Source organism: Taudactylus pleione, unplaced genomic scaffold, assembly GCF_031769625.1.
Source record: "Taudactylus pleione unplaced genomic scaffold, aTauple2 ptg000389l, whole genome shotgun sequence".
Lineage (NCBI taxonomy): Eukaryota > Metazoa > Chordata > Amphibia > Anura > Myobatrachidae > Taudactylus > Taudactylus pleione.
In genome coordinates, this window is record NW_028284790.1 from 45811 (window position 1) to 59820 (window position 14010).

Consider the following 14010-nt stretch of genomic DNA (forward strand, 5'->3'; position numbering starts at 1 on the left):
TGCGACACAACAGAGCAATCAATGGCGCCAAGACCATGGTGAATACTCTATGGGTGGTAAACAGGCTGCAGGGTAGTCCCAAAACTCGAAGTAACTAAACCCAATGGTGAACCGGTGGAACTCATAATCTTGCTCCCAAAATGGAAACGTGCAAATAGGCATCCCTGATGTCGAGTGATGACAGGAACTCCCGTCCTTTCATGGAAGCCTCCAGACTTCAGTGCTTCAATGGAAGACTAATTTTGAATTTTTGCACTTTTGAGATGAGGGTTTAACCATTTTAGGTTTAGAATTGGACAAAAAGACCTGTCTGTGCCTGCACCAGAAAAAGATTGGAGTAAAACCCCATCCCCTGTGGGGGCACAGGAACCGGAGATACTAACACCTGAAGTCAGGAGAGATTCTACTGCCCCGAGCAAGTTAACTCACCAGATCCAGTTCCCTGGAAGAGTGGAGGTAAAAATCTCAGTATATCCTAAAGACAGGCCAAGTCCAGCTATCCATAAATGACCAGAACAGGAGAAGACAGACTCCTACCCTCAGAGTTCTGACCTGGAATAAGTCATGCGGACGGCTTGTCACACTGACTAGGGCTATGTCTGCGGGATAACCTGGCCACATGACCTTGGGCACTGCTGGCCCTATGGCTTGCAAAGAGGCCCCTGGTGGGTCAAGAGAAATGAAAGGACCGAAATCGGGAAGGCCTGGTATGGGCAGAAACAACAGAGATCTGTAGTCTTACCTCCAGTCACCTGAGTGATGATCCTGTCAAGCTCATGATAAAAAAAAAAGAGAATCTCCCGCACAAATGGAATCACTTCCAACACCTTCTTTGATTCGGTTTCTGCCTGCCAGGATCACAACCAGACGGTTCTTCTGGCATAAATAGACAAGGTGGACAAACCAGAAAAGAGTGAAATTACATCCAAAGACGCATGACCGACCTAGATGGAGGTCTGCTTCAAGTGGTCAACAAGGACCAGGAAGTATGAGTGTACACACTGCACCAGTTGGTCCGACCAGACCCCTATAGCCTTGGTCACGAAGGTCCCTGATAATGAAGTGACGTCCCTGCAAGAAAAAACAGCAACCTAAGTAAAGCTTCACACTTTCGGTCTGTGGCATCCTACAAATAGCGCTACTTGTCGAGGGAAGAACCGTGGCCCTCGCAATATATGCATCCACCAAAGGGGGAACCTCCCACTTTGTCGTGTCTGCATCCACAAAGGGGTAGATGTACCGGAACCCAAAGATGAGCTTAAAACGCATGCCAGGCTTCTTCTAACACAAATGCAAAAGGAGTTCATGTAAACTGCTTCCTTTTCCTTTTAAAAAATTCACTGTAGCTTGGAGGAGCATTTTGATAAGCATAGTGCAGCTGTAAGTCTATGAGGGGTGTAACCTTAAATATATACGTATATATTATAGAGGTAAATATATAGAATTGTATTTTTTTTAATCAAGTCCCAGTGGGACTGAACCCATAACCTTAATCATAGTAAAGAGCTACTGTTGGATTTTATATATTAATATATATAATATAAATATATTAATGAAAGAAACTAAGGGCCTGATTCATATTTGTACCTAATGCCGATGTTCACGCAACTGATCGCTTATTGGCTGACTGCACACGGGCCAAGGTACATTTACATTCTCTCCGAGCAACACTGCAATCACAAAGTGATTGCCAGAAAGGGACCGCTTGGAGGTGTTAACGGGGAGTAGTTAGAAAAATGCAGGCATCATGGCCATTTATCTGCAGTCAGCTGCGAGCTCGCACTTGCTAAAACATGGCACCTGTGTCACTACTGCTTTGTCCAGTCTGCGTAGCCATAGGTCTGCCCTTAACCTCGATGTTCATAGTAGTTGTGTATAGGCTGTGAATGTGTACGCAATTGCGAATTATTTTGCGATAACTCCGGTGGGCGTCTCTTCATTTATGGGCGGCACCTTCACTGGCAAACAGAAAATTGCAACTGCGAATGCAAATGTGTACAAACATGAATTATACCCTAAGTAAACTAAACTAACTAAGGTGAAAGGAAGCAAACTATAACCAAAACTATTGTAAAACTACAAGCTAGTAACTAGCATCACTCCCTGTACTGTAGAATCCTCGGTGCAAGTGGCATCTGGCATCACAGCCAGGGAAACTGAAGCAGGAAGACAAAGAGCTAAGCTCTGCCCCTTGCTCCAGGAAAGCTGGGAAGATGGTGCACGCCATGTAACATGGCACCAGGGACAGGAAAAAAATGGGAACCGGTAGTCAGCAGCCCATCGCCCCTGGAACTAGAGCTACCATTACCTGTTCCAGTTCCAGGAAATCTGTCCGATGCCGCTCAGCTGTACCCACTGTGGCAGTGCTCTGAAAGATTGCTGCACTCCGGGATGTGGTGCGGGCTTCAAGGCAATTGCTTGTAAAGCAGCCTGTCAAGGTGAATGATCCCACAGCACCTGCAGGTGCTAGGTGACTCTCTGCCGGGAGTAGACTACTGTACAGTCATGGGTCTATTCGCTGGCTGCCGGCGCGGCTTTCTAATGTCCGCTCTCAAACTAAGCCCGACTCCAGAAGGGGATTCAGTCTACTGGATCATAAAATCAGTAGTCAAGCCTTGGGTGGTATATCTATATATATTTTTTTTTAAAGAGCACTATGTAATATTTGTGAAACAAACTTGTACATGGAGATGAATTTACTCAGAATGTTACAGCCAGCCACCACCCAGCTATACTTCACACAATTTACAATGAAGTGCATTTGTATTGCCATACAAATTAATAGCCATCAAGCTTATAAACTACACGGAAGTGTCAAAAGTCATGGGATAGATGCCACGTATAGTGTAGGATCCTCTCTAGCCCGACAAAAAGCAGCAACTCGGCGTTGCATCGATTCCACAAGTGAACGGAAGAGCTCTGGGCAGATCTTTACCACGCCATTTGGATAGCTTCCCACAGGTCCCTCATATTTGTAGGTGCAGGATCTTGGGTGCAAATGAACCTCTCCACCACGTCACATAAATGCTCGATTCATGTCGGACGAACACGGTGGCCACTCTATTTGTCAGCACTCTAGAGCATGCTCCTCAAACCAATTCTGAACAACTTGGGACCGATGAATAGTGTCATTAACCTGCTGAAGTATTCCATTGTTGTGGGGGTATATGAAGTCCATGAAGGGCTGCAAATGGTCATCAAACAATGCAAGGTAGTGGTTAGGTGGAGCAGTGACCCAACCAATGCCACATGAACACACCCCACACCATTATGGAACCACCACCAGCCTGCATGGTGCCTTGTTGACAACTGGGGTCCATGGCCTCATGGGGTCTACCAAAACCTACCATCAGCCTGAAACAACTGGAAACGTGACTCATCGGACCACGTCATGTTGACAGTCCTTCAGGGTGCAATTATCAATGTCACGAGCCCAGATGAGGAGCTGTGTCCGGTGTCGTAGTGTTAACAGGGGCACTCTGGTGGTCTTCTGCTAAAGAACACCGCACTGACCTGCTGGATATGCATCTGGTACATCCTGCATTGAATGTGGATGTGATCTAAGCCAGTGTCACTTGTATATTACCACGGACAATTCTGGCCAGATGCTGCTAGTCTCAATAATTAAGCACCTGTGGTCAGTCACTGCGCTGTCCACAGTGGGTAGGAAAGGCTTCCATGAGGTATTCCTGGTACCCATGTGACACCATAGATCGAGGAAAGTTGAATGTCCGCACAACTTCGGATATGGAATGTCCCATCCCTCGAGGACCCACTAACATGCCCCATTCCAACTACGATATATCAGATCGCCTTGTCTTGAGCAACCTATCCGATGTTCAAACTAACTCACAAGGTGTCATATTACAACTGATGCAGGTCTGGTCATTTCCAAAATGTCACAGTACAGTGACACAACCTACCATTACATTTACATAATGCTATCCCATGACTTTTGGCACTTCAGTGTATGCATTCAGGATGTATTTTACTAGCAAATATATTTATGTGAAAAAAATAAATCAACAACATAATGTTGCACCAACATCTATTGCTAATTCCAGGTATTAAACCCCTAGAGATTCAACCTTTTAAATCAAGAGGGTTTAAAATATGAAAAATCAGTAAATCTGGCAAATGTTAGATATATTTCTTCATAATCAGAGGTGCATTTATAAAATGTAGCACTTCTGTCCATTTACAACATATTCAAATCATAACAACTGGATTAGATCCCATTTCAGCTAGTGATATTTACTTGTATCTAAAGTTGTGAATATTACCACGTGGAATAATTTATTCCTAAGCAGAAGTTTATGGTCAGTGTACACAGGTTATTTAGAAGTCCATTTAAAATTAATGGTACAGTACAAAGTTGTACATGCTTTGCTATTAATCTTGCAAGAGTCCTCTTAACAACCTGCGTAAACTAACTGTCCAAATCTGCATAGGAATCAAAGTTCACATGAATAGAACATTTCAAAGCTGGATAAATAAAAATCATGTAAATGGGGAATGACAAACATATAAAGTATTTCATATGCTGCCCTCTCTATTACATAAGCATTTATGCTACAATTGCACAACGCGGTAGCCATAAAATCACTGCAGAAATGAAACCAAACATGAAAAAATTAAAAGAAAACATTTGGACTCTCTAAAACAGTGGAAAAGGGAAGGTTGACAAAGCTTTTCACAGTGAAATGTGTGTCAAGAAACCACAGGTTGACATGGTTTATTTATTATATAATGCGGAATATACAATTTAAGAAAGCCAATCACTAATATACATACAGTTGTCCACGTAACAGAGAAATATGGATAAAGCAGATTCAATATCTATCTGCTGTAAATTGTGTAATACCCCTTTCAGACAGAAATCCAAATTACCGGGTTAAACATTTCAACCCGGTAATTTGGTGATTTACACGGGAACTTTTTCTGTCTGAAAGGGTCATCCCGGGTCTAAATTCCCGGGACTTCGACCCAGGAATTTACCAGGGTCGCAGACACGGGAATTTAGTCCCGGGTTGACCCTTTCAGACAGAAAACATACCCGTGTAAATCAGCAAATTACTGGGTTGAAATTTTTGACCCGGTAATTTGCTCTTCTGTCTGAAGGGGGGTACAGACTGGGAATGGAAAAACAACCCGGTACTCAAAAGTCTGGAAAAATACGTGTTTTTTGCCATTTTCTGTCTGAAAGTGGTAGAGCAAAATGCTTAGTGCTACAATGAAAAATAATTAGGTTATTCTTTAAAAATGTTATTATAGGTTGAGTATCCCATATCCAAATATTCCAAAATACAGAACTTTTTTTTAGCATGCCTGAGATAGTGAAACCTTTGCTTTTTGATAGTTTAATGTACACAAGCTTTGTTTAAGCCACAAAATTATTGAAAATATTGTATAAAATTACCTGCAGGCTGTGTGTATAAGGTGTATATGAAACATAAATACATAATGTGTTTAGATTTGGGTCCCATATTTCATTATGGTATGCAAATATTCCAAAATACGGAATATTCCGATATATAAAATACCCCTGGTCCCAAGCATTTTGGATATGGGAGACTCAGCCTGTATATCCAATATTAAATGTGTAACAACAATTACAGCTGAATTACACTCAATCTGTATGTCCCTATTGGAGCTAATCTATACCCATTAACAGGAATTAAATACATAGTACATTGTGATCTGAAGCATTCTCTGTTGATTCTTTTGGCATGCAAATTTTATTGACGGCGCAATAAGAACATATTCTATTTGATCGTTAAGCACTCTTTGTTACCTTTCTTTGCATGTAAATTTAAACATTCCAAAGGGAATTTTAGATTATACTTGCATATTAACTACCTGTAGCAGTCTGTATATACCACGAGATGCAGTCAGCATCCCGGTGTGCGAGATGCCGATGGTCTAAAAACCGGCGCCAGAATGCCGACAGTGTCGTGATCCTGGCTCCAGTACCCCAACCGCCAGCATCCCGAAGGTAAGTATCCGGGGTTAGGTACTAAGGGATGAGGTTAGGCTTAAGCACTTGGGAGGGAGGGTTAGGGTAGGGGTAGTATACTTATCTACAGGTTACGGGATTCTAACTGTCGGGATGCCGCTGGGGTATTTGGACTGGCGGCATCCCAAGTGCCGGGAACCCATACCCAACCCTATACCACTACTAGTGTTGATTATAGGTAAACACCAGGTTTGGGTTAAAGTACACTGTATTTGTACCTGTGAGTAATTGTATTGGATGGCTAAATATTAATACCTAATGTTGCAACTAAGTAATTAGTTTGTAAAACACTATGGGTCATATTCAATATGGGGCGAAAAGTCAGAGGTCGGACTTTTTGCCCTCATCGCCGTTTTTTGCAGGGATAAAGTATCGGGCGGGTGCCCGCTTATTCCGGCATTCAGTTAGGATCCGTCGAAAACAGGACCCGGCGGAAAGGTAAGTATGGAAAAGTCCATTCAATTTTCGGGAAATCTTCCTGTGACCCCGCTAAAGATGTCCTGACATGGGGGATCACTATGGGTACCACCGATTTGGGCTGCTGAAGGTAGTCTGGGTTTTTAATAGCCGCGTCAGGTGCATAAATGCGGTTTTAGAAGAGATGAAGAATAGCATTTAGTTTTTTTGTGAAAAATAACTAGTCCCATCAAATTTGGGGTACATGAAAATGGGTGCAAGCATAATTTTAAGTCCCTACAGTCATTTTTTTTTAAATTCTTCAAAAATGCACCTGCATGCTAGAAAACACTTGCCGCATACTTGGGAAGCCCTCTTGAATGAATTTAGCTACTTTAGAAGTTTGTCCATTATTTTTTTGATCACCCCAAAATAAAAGTAAATTTTTTGGGGTGACCAAAGGACATTTTTTTTTAAAATTTTGACATAGAAAACCTTTGGAGGACATTACAAGGGATGCAGACTACTCTTCATTACTTTATACCCCAAAACCCCAATTCTGCACTTTTTTTCGCCATGTAGTACATGGTGAAAACTTATCCCCGTTTTATAACAGAGACTTTTTGCACCTGTGAAAAAGTCTTTGTAATTGAATATGGAGATAAGTGAAACTGGCGAAAATGACGTCATCGGCGATAAATTATTGCTGATAACGGGTTTTCGCAGCCTAATTGAATACGGCCCTATGTACCAAATCTCAGCACGACTACTTCAAATACTTTGTAACAGCAATATTAATTACATTAAAATAAAAGCGACTAGACAATCACATGTGTAACTGCAATCTGCAGCACTACAGATTGTTATATTGGCACTTGAATAGAACCAGAATCTCTTAAGGAGATCCATTATATACAGGCAACTATTAGCAGAAATAACTTATGAAACAGTGATGTGCTAACATACGAATGTGCCAATACAGAACAACAGACTTCTGCATAATATAACCGCAATGGATTTCTCTTATTTGGACAAATGATACGACTAAACGCTACTGTAATTGTATCTAATATTACCTTTTTTTTTTTGTATGATTGCGAATATGCACTTTTAGTGGGAATCAGTTGGGAAGGCGATGGACGGAATCCCGACCGCCGGCTTCCCGACTGTCTAATCCCGGTAAGGGGTTAAAAGACAGGCGTTGATATCCCAACGCCGGGAGCCCGACAACCGCCTTACCGATCGAAGGTAAGCCGGGTGCGGACAGCGGGGAAGGGGGGGGGGGTTAGGCTTAGGCAATTGGGGGGGAGGTTAGGGTTAGGCACCCCTAAGGGAGGGTTAGGGGGTAGAATTAGGTTAGTAAATACTTATCTTTGACGATCAGGATTTGTTCCTCTGCCAGGATGCCGCTGTCGGGATTAGAACCGCGGGCCATGCGGCCGGCAGTGAATCGTATGTATTCCCCGTTAGTTACTGAACAGTTTAAATATCAATTGCGGTCTACAGTTTACTGTGTATAGCTGCCTGCTGCTACTGATCGATATGCCTGATATCTATTACCTTTTGGTACGCATATATGAATTATTTGTGTTCTGCAAATAAATTGTGAAATCTTTTAAAGTGCTATGTTGTGCCCACTTATTTTCTTCTTTTAGACCTTTGTGTATGCCCAAATGATTTGGGGTAATTTATGAACAGGAAGCTGCTGAATTTTAATTGGAAGTTCTTAGTGTAAAATACTTGCATATATTTGTGAAGGAGTTAATGCAGAAAATTCATTTTGGGATTATTTATTATTCCACCTGTGTCCTGGATTTCTCGTGAAGTGCAGCTGTGTTGTGTGTTTACGTATGTACGTATGTATGTATGTATGTATGTATGTATGTATGTATACGTTCCAGTCCCGAAGGACCTTTGTCAAGGCTTCAGTATTAAGTCAGTCACATAGTAACAGATGTACAACAGAAGCATCAGTCTTCAAAGCATAACAAGTGCAAATAAACTAGTCTCTATTTATACCGACCTTACCTCAAGAAATGCGGCAAACAAGATGTGTCATGTGGGGTGTAGACTGGAACAGACGTCACTTCTGATACCGGAAGTGACTGACTTAATGCTTAAGTCTTGACAAAGGTCCTTCTGGACTGAAACATTTACATACCACTCACATGTTATATTGGATCTGGATGATTAAAACGTGAAATCTTATTTTAAACCTCTGGTGAGTGCACTCCTGTGCTCCTTTACGTCATATTTATGGATGAATAATGCACTTATACATGGACTATTTTTGAATGGCCCTTAAGGCAGCACCCCTATCTTTGTTGTACATTCTGGGATGTGAGTACGGGACTACACAATATGTATACAAATATTATCATATACACACATATATACATACACACACATATACACTCATATATACACATCTATAGATCGTTCCCGCTAGGCTGTTTTAGCGGGGCGCCGCACCCGGCATCTATTCCCGTAAGTGCCAGGCATTCCCCCAAGAGCGACGAAAACTTTGGGCGCGCACAGAAGTGCCCTATACACACATGCATGCACATATATTGTATACACATACTTTTTTCCTTTGCTGCTACACTAGGGTTGTGGGAATATATATTTTTATAGATAAAAAAAAATGTTAACATAGATATTTTATATATATATATATATATATATATATATATATATATATATATATATATACACACATACATACATACATATACACACACACACACACATAAAAACACAATGGCAGGGTCTCTTATTTACAACCCTGCTCATTAATGCTAATAACTAATCAGAAAATTGAAGAGCGATTATATAGAAGAAGGGATTACATCACTTTAAAGTACATATGTCAAATTAAAATGTAATATTAAGTCAGTTACAACAATAGAAAAATAAAAATAAAATATAAAAGGAGTTCATTTTTTGAGCGCATTTATTTTATTGTATTTCCAAACAGCCTATATATAAAACAGATTATCTGATCTTAAGGTTTTAATTAAAAATTTACAGCAGAGTGAACGATAAAAACTTATCTAACATTAGGATTAACAATATAAAACTAAACATGTCTAAATCAAAACAAACTGAATACTGGACTTCCAGTGTCAAGTGCCCAACGTTTTTTTTTTTTCCCAGAGCATATTTTAGAATGTTAATGAAACAGGATTATTGGGCCAATACTACTCTCCAGTGTCTTCTCTACTCATTAAGTCTATGAAATTAATACAGCAGCAAGGCACTTTAAACACTGGGGTATGTGATCAGACAACTCAGCCAGGTCTATAAAACTCCTATACAAATACACAAGTATCCTACATTCTTTTATCCCCCACCCCTCATACAAAATCAGAGTTTTCCCTTTTATGCTACATCTTCACTTCAAATTAATATTTTAGGTCTAAAGCTTGAAGAGTACAAAGCTGAGTTGTGACTTTATACACAGACCCCAATGTTTTGTTTTACCAACACAAACAAATGGGAAGCACTGCCTGCATATCCCATTAAAACCACATACAGAAATGCACACGTCATAAAATGGCAAAGCATACTGCAATTATATTCAACTAAATATGTCAAATTATTTGAAATGTAGCTCGTTAGAAAATTCTTAATTGAATTGTGATCACTTTTAATAATGGCTGCAGCTTCTTTTCACAACATAATCAGATTGCTGTAGTTTTATGCATTTATTACCTAAAGTGAAATAAAATAGATTGTAAAGTTTGTTTGAAATGTTAAATTCTAGGTTGTTAATACAAGTTGCTTCTATTGGAAAAATAATTTGTAAATGTCACATTTAAAGCCATGCTGACTGACCCCAGTTGTTTTTAAGCTTTCATAAGTGATTTATCTAATGGAGTGATACAGAAACATTTGTACATTATATAATGTGTAAAAACGATTTCAAATAGATGTTAGAACTGCTCCAGACTTTTCAAATAAAACCTGTATGTCTGCACTAAAAAAATTATTTACCCCATGTTATAGACGTCCCTAGACGAGGAGACCATTGATGGTTGACTGTTTTATACCATTGTCTGGAAACCATTGACATGTACATATGAAAGGAGCCGTGGCCGTGCACTCACAGCATGTGATTTGGTTCCCTTGCTCATACCCCCTCTCATGGTGGCTATTTATTGTTGGTTAGCAAATGACTTAGTTGGTTCTATACTACACAACTGGGAGAGCAGAGATAACCAGCTTTATGTTGCCTTCCCAGAAACTCCAGCTTGTAGGAATGGCGCCTTAGGAACATTATCCTAGGCGGTAATGCAGTTTTAAACTTACATATAAAATCTTATATAAACCTCTTAATACACACCAGTGACAACACAGGAAATTAGCTTTTTCAAGTCCAGTGTATGCTTAAAAGCTGCTTAGCCACATCTCATTGTATTTGCAATCACTCCCATTGAGATAAAAATACAGTTTCAATGACATTGGCACATGCCCGATGCACTGAAATAGAACATGGCGCATGTGGAAAAAATACTTCCGCGTGACGCAGTCTTTCCATGACAATATGTGCCACCTCATTTGTTACTATGAATTTAGTTTTCACGTCTGCGCTCAACTTAAATATTTTACAGACACACAATTTTAAAGCCAGTGTGTGTGTTGCCCATCAAATTAAAAGAAACTGGAATTTACACACACACAAAAAGTGTAAAACAGCAGCGCAGTGTTGGTCTACATACAATAACCTTGCTTGTTACTAGATGTTTTTGCAAAAGAGAACAATAACATTCTCCTCACAGCTGTAAGTCACACAGTACAGGCAAGTCACACAGGATTACATATGTGCTGCTTTGTAAAATACTGCAGAGCCTACTTATTTAAGCTTTCAGTAAAATATGTACATTTGACCACATCACCAGTGTATATTTGACCACATCACCAGTGTATATTTGACCACATCACCAGTTTAAAAACATGCCTTGTTTTCATTAAGCACCAGTTTAAGGAAAGTCCATGAAGAGCTGTTGTTATAGCTGGGTCAATGTGACTTCTCATGGTACATGTTGAAAGCTCCTCACTTATCTCGAATTCTGCAGAACCCACTGCCCTATAATGCAGCCCCCATTGCACAGCGTGTGCACAATGTAGAATACCCAGTGTCCGCAGCAGACGTCACAGCCTAGAGTGGAACTAAAAGTCTGCTGCCCAAGCTTGGCCTAGTGATTAATGCAGTTGTGACAGGTACACTTTAAACATATTAAATCCTCTCAAAGTATTAACAAGCCCATCTATTTGGTAAAAATGTCACATTCTCTTGAATATAGAAGCAACTTGTATTTTACACTATTTCCGTTATAAAATGAATTGATTCATGACTGACACAAAGATGAATGTTTTTAGGTACATATCATGATTATTCAGTGCTTTTTTAGATTTTAAATTTACAAAATGACAGACCTGATTCTTTTATGGAAAAAAACTGCAGTACAGTAAAGTTAGTATAACCTACAGATGAGTTACAGTTATCTCCAGTTATTCACTTATGTCATTAATAACATATTTAGAACATTCCAAAGTTCTGATTTGATCCCAATTAAAAGCACTCTAATGTAAATTATTTATTATTATTAATGGTGTACTGTGCAGTGAAATGTTTACGTTGGACATAGTTTGATAACTTTTTGTGAAATTAAACCTATAAAAAGGTCCAGGTCCTCCCTTTATCTGGTCTGTCATTTCCAGTTCTACTAACCAGGCCAGCGGTGATTATACAAACAACCCTTATTGCCAGGACAAATTCCAAAATATTTTACGGTGAAGAATTCTCATGTGTTTTACACAAAATATTTGAGTGTAGGACATACAAAAAAGTGATACTGCAAGCAGAGTGAACACCACCTTTGCAGAAGCTAGGAAAAAGTCTGCAAATGTAAAACTACTGTACATCAACCCGATATCTGTTCAACAAACACAATAAAAACACTAAAACAGAATAGGGTTAGGGTATCTTTAATATTCACGAGCTCTGAGCCATCTGTAAGGGATTCCTCTATTTAACAGAAATGTATTTATATGTATGAATAAGGATTAACTGTTGACCCATCTGTGTACAGATTATATTTAAAAAAAAGTGGTTTAGTTAGAGATTATGGATCTTAAATATTCTAGCAGCACCTTTCCAAACCAAAAATATCACCATCAGTCTTTTAGTTGCTTTTCAGAAAGCAGGTTAGATTTTTAGCAGCAGTTGTAGTATTGCTCACTAGAGGCAACAGCAAGCAGCAGTTTTCTCTGCAAACCCAACCTACCTTTTCTATCTGGTTTGAGATTTCTATCCACTGGAGGAGGTCCAGAGTCAGTAGAGGGAACTGACCTCCTTGGAGGGGTCTGTGGGCTGGACCTGAAGCCCATATGGGCTGGTGGTGGTACTTGCATCCCAAATGATGAGAAGTCAAAAGTGCTTGGAGTCATAGGTACATAGTTGGTTTCTTGGATAGGTTCCGTGAAGCTGTTGGAATGCTGCCGAGGTGGAGAATTGGGGTTCATAGGAACGTAGTTTTCATCTAACTCATCAGTGGAGAAACTTCCCACTGTTAACATGCTTCTGTTTTTCTGCAAGAGTAAGGTCATACATTTAATGGTGAATGCATGAAGGTATACAGTTATACATGTATGTATGAATGTATGTTAACTCAATAAAGCAAACACAAATACTTACAAAATGACTGTGAAAGCCCTCAAGAGAGCTAGATCTGTCACTGGTAAAGGGACGGGGAATATCATAGAAATCTTGAGAACTCATATCTACAAACACAAATACAGTACATAAACAGTTATAAACAGTTATGACATGAAAAAGAATAAGATGAGAAGAAAATATAGTTAAGATGAACACAGTTAATTTTGTCGACAAAAATTTGGACTAAAAGTCAGTCAACTTTTTTTGAGGACTAAATTGAAATAATAATATAAACATTTTGATGAAATTGTTAGATTTTAAATTTAGTTTGTTTTAGTTGCTTATTTAAAATTGTTAAAATTAACACTGATACTACATACACTACTTTACAAATTTAACATAACCCTACTTCAAAAATATAAACAACAAGTATGTGTTCTAGATATTTGCAGAAAATAAATATGACCTGTGTGAAGGAAAACAGCAAATTATAACTTACCAATAATTTTGTTTCTTCAAAATACTTAATGGCAGCCATTACATCCCTTTCCCCTAGTATTAGACTGGAAGTTTTTCCCTACCTGGTCCGCCCACTCTTGGTATACAGGTCCCCTCCCCCTATCCCTCCTCAGTCTTTTAGGCGTCTCCTCACCTCTTAGGGAAAATACATTATGGAGGGTGTATTATAGGCTGCCATGAAGTATGTCTTAGAAATAAAATTATCGGCAAGTTATAATTTGCAGTTTTCTTCTTCTTACTTCATGGCAGCCATTACTATGAGATATACCAAAGCATAATATATATATGGGAGGGGAGTAAATAGTCAACAGCAACAAATCATGCTAAAATGACTGAATTTATTCAAGCCAATACCCCTCTGAGGACATGACTCCCAAAGTGGGCTTCTGAAATATCCAAAGCATAATGCCTTGAGAAG

The 14010-nt window shown here is 39.4% G+C and overlaps 1 protein-coding gene across 3 annotated transcripts in view; it reads right to left on the bottom strand.

Annotated features, from left to right (window-relative positions):
- GAB1 (GRB2 associated binding protein 1) overlaps positions 1-14010 on the bottom strand; it is a 136283-nt gene that overhangs the window by 17599 nt on the left and 104674 nt on the right. For all 3 annotated transcript variants that reach the window (XM_088445784.1, XM_088445782.1, XM_088445785.1), the window contains 2 exons: positions 13113-13198; positions 12703-13006 (listed from right to left, as the gene is read on the bottom strand). In XM_088445784.1, coding sequence (XP_088301910.1) covers positions 12703-13006; positions 13113-13198 — 390 coding nt within the window. The remainder of the gene's footprint in view (positions 1-12702; positions 13007-13112; positions 13199-14010) is intronic.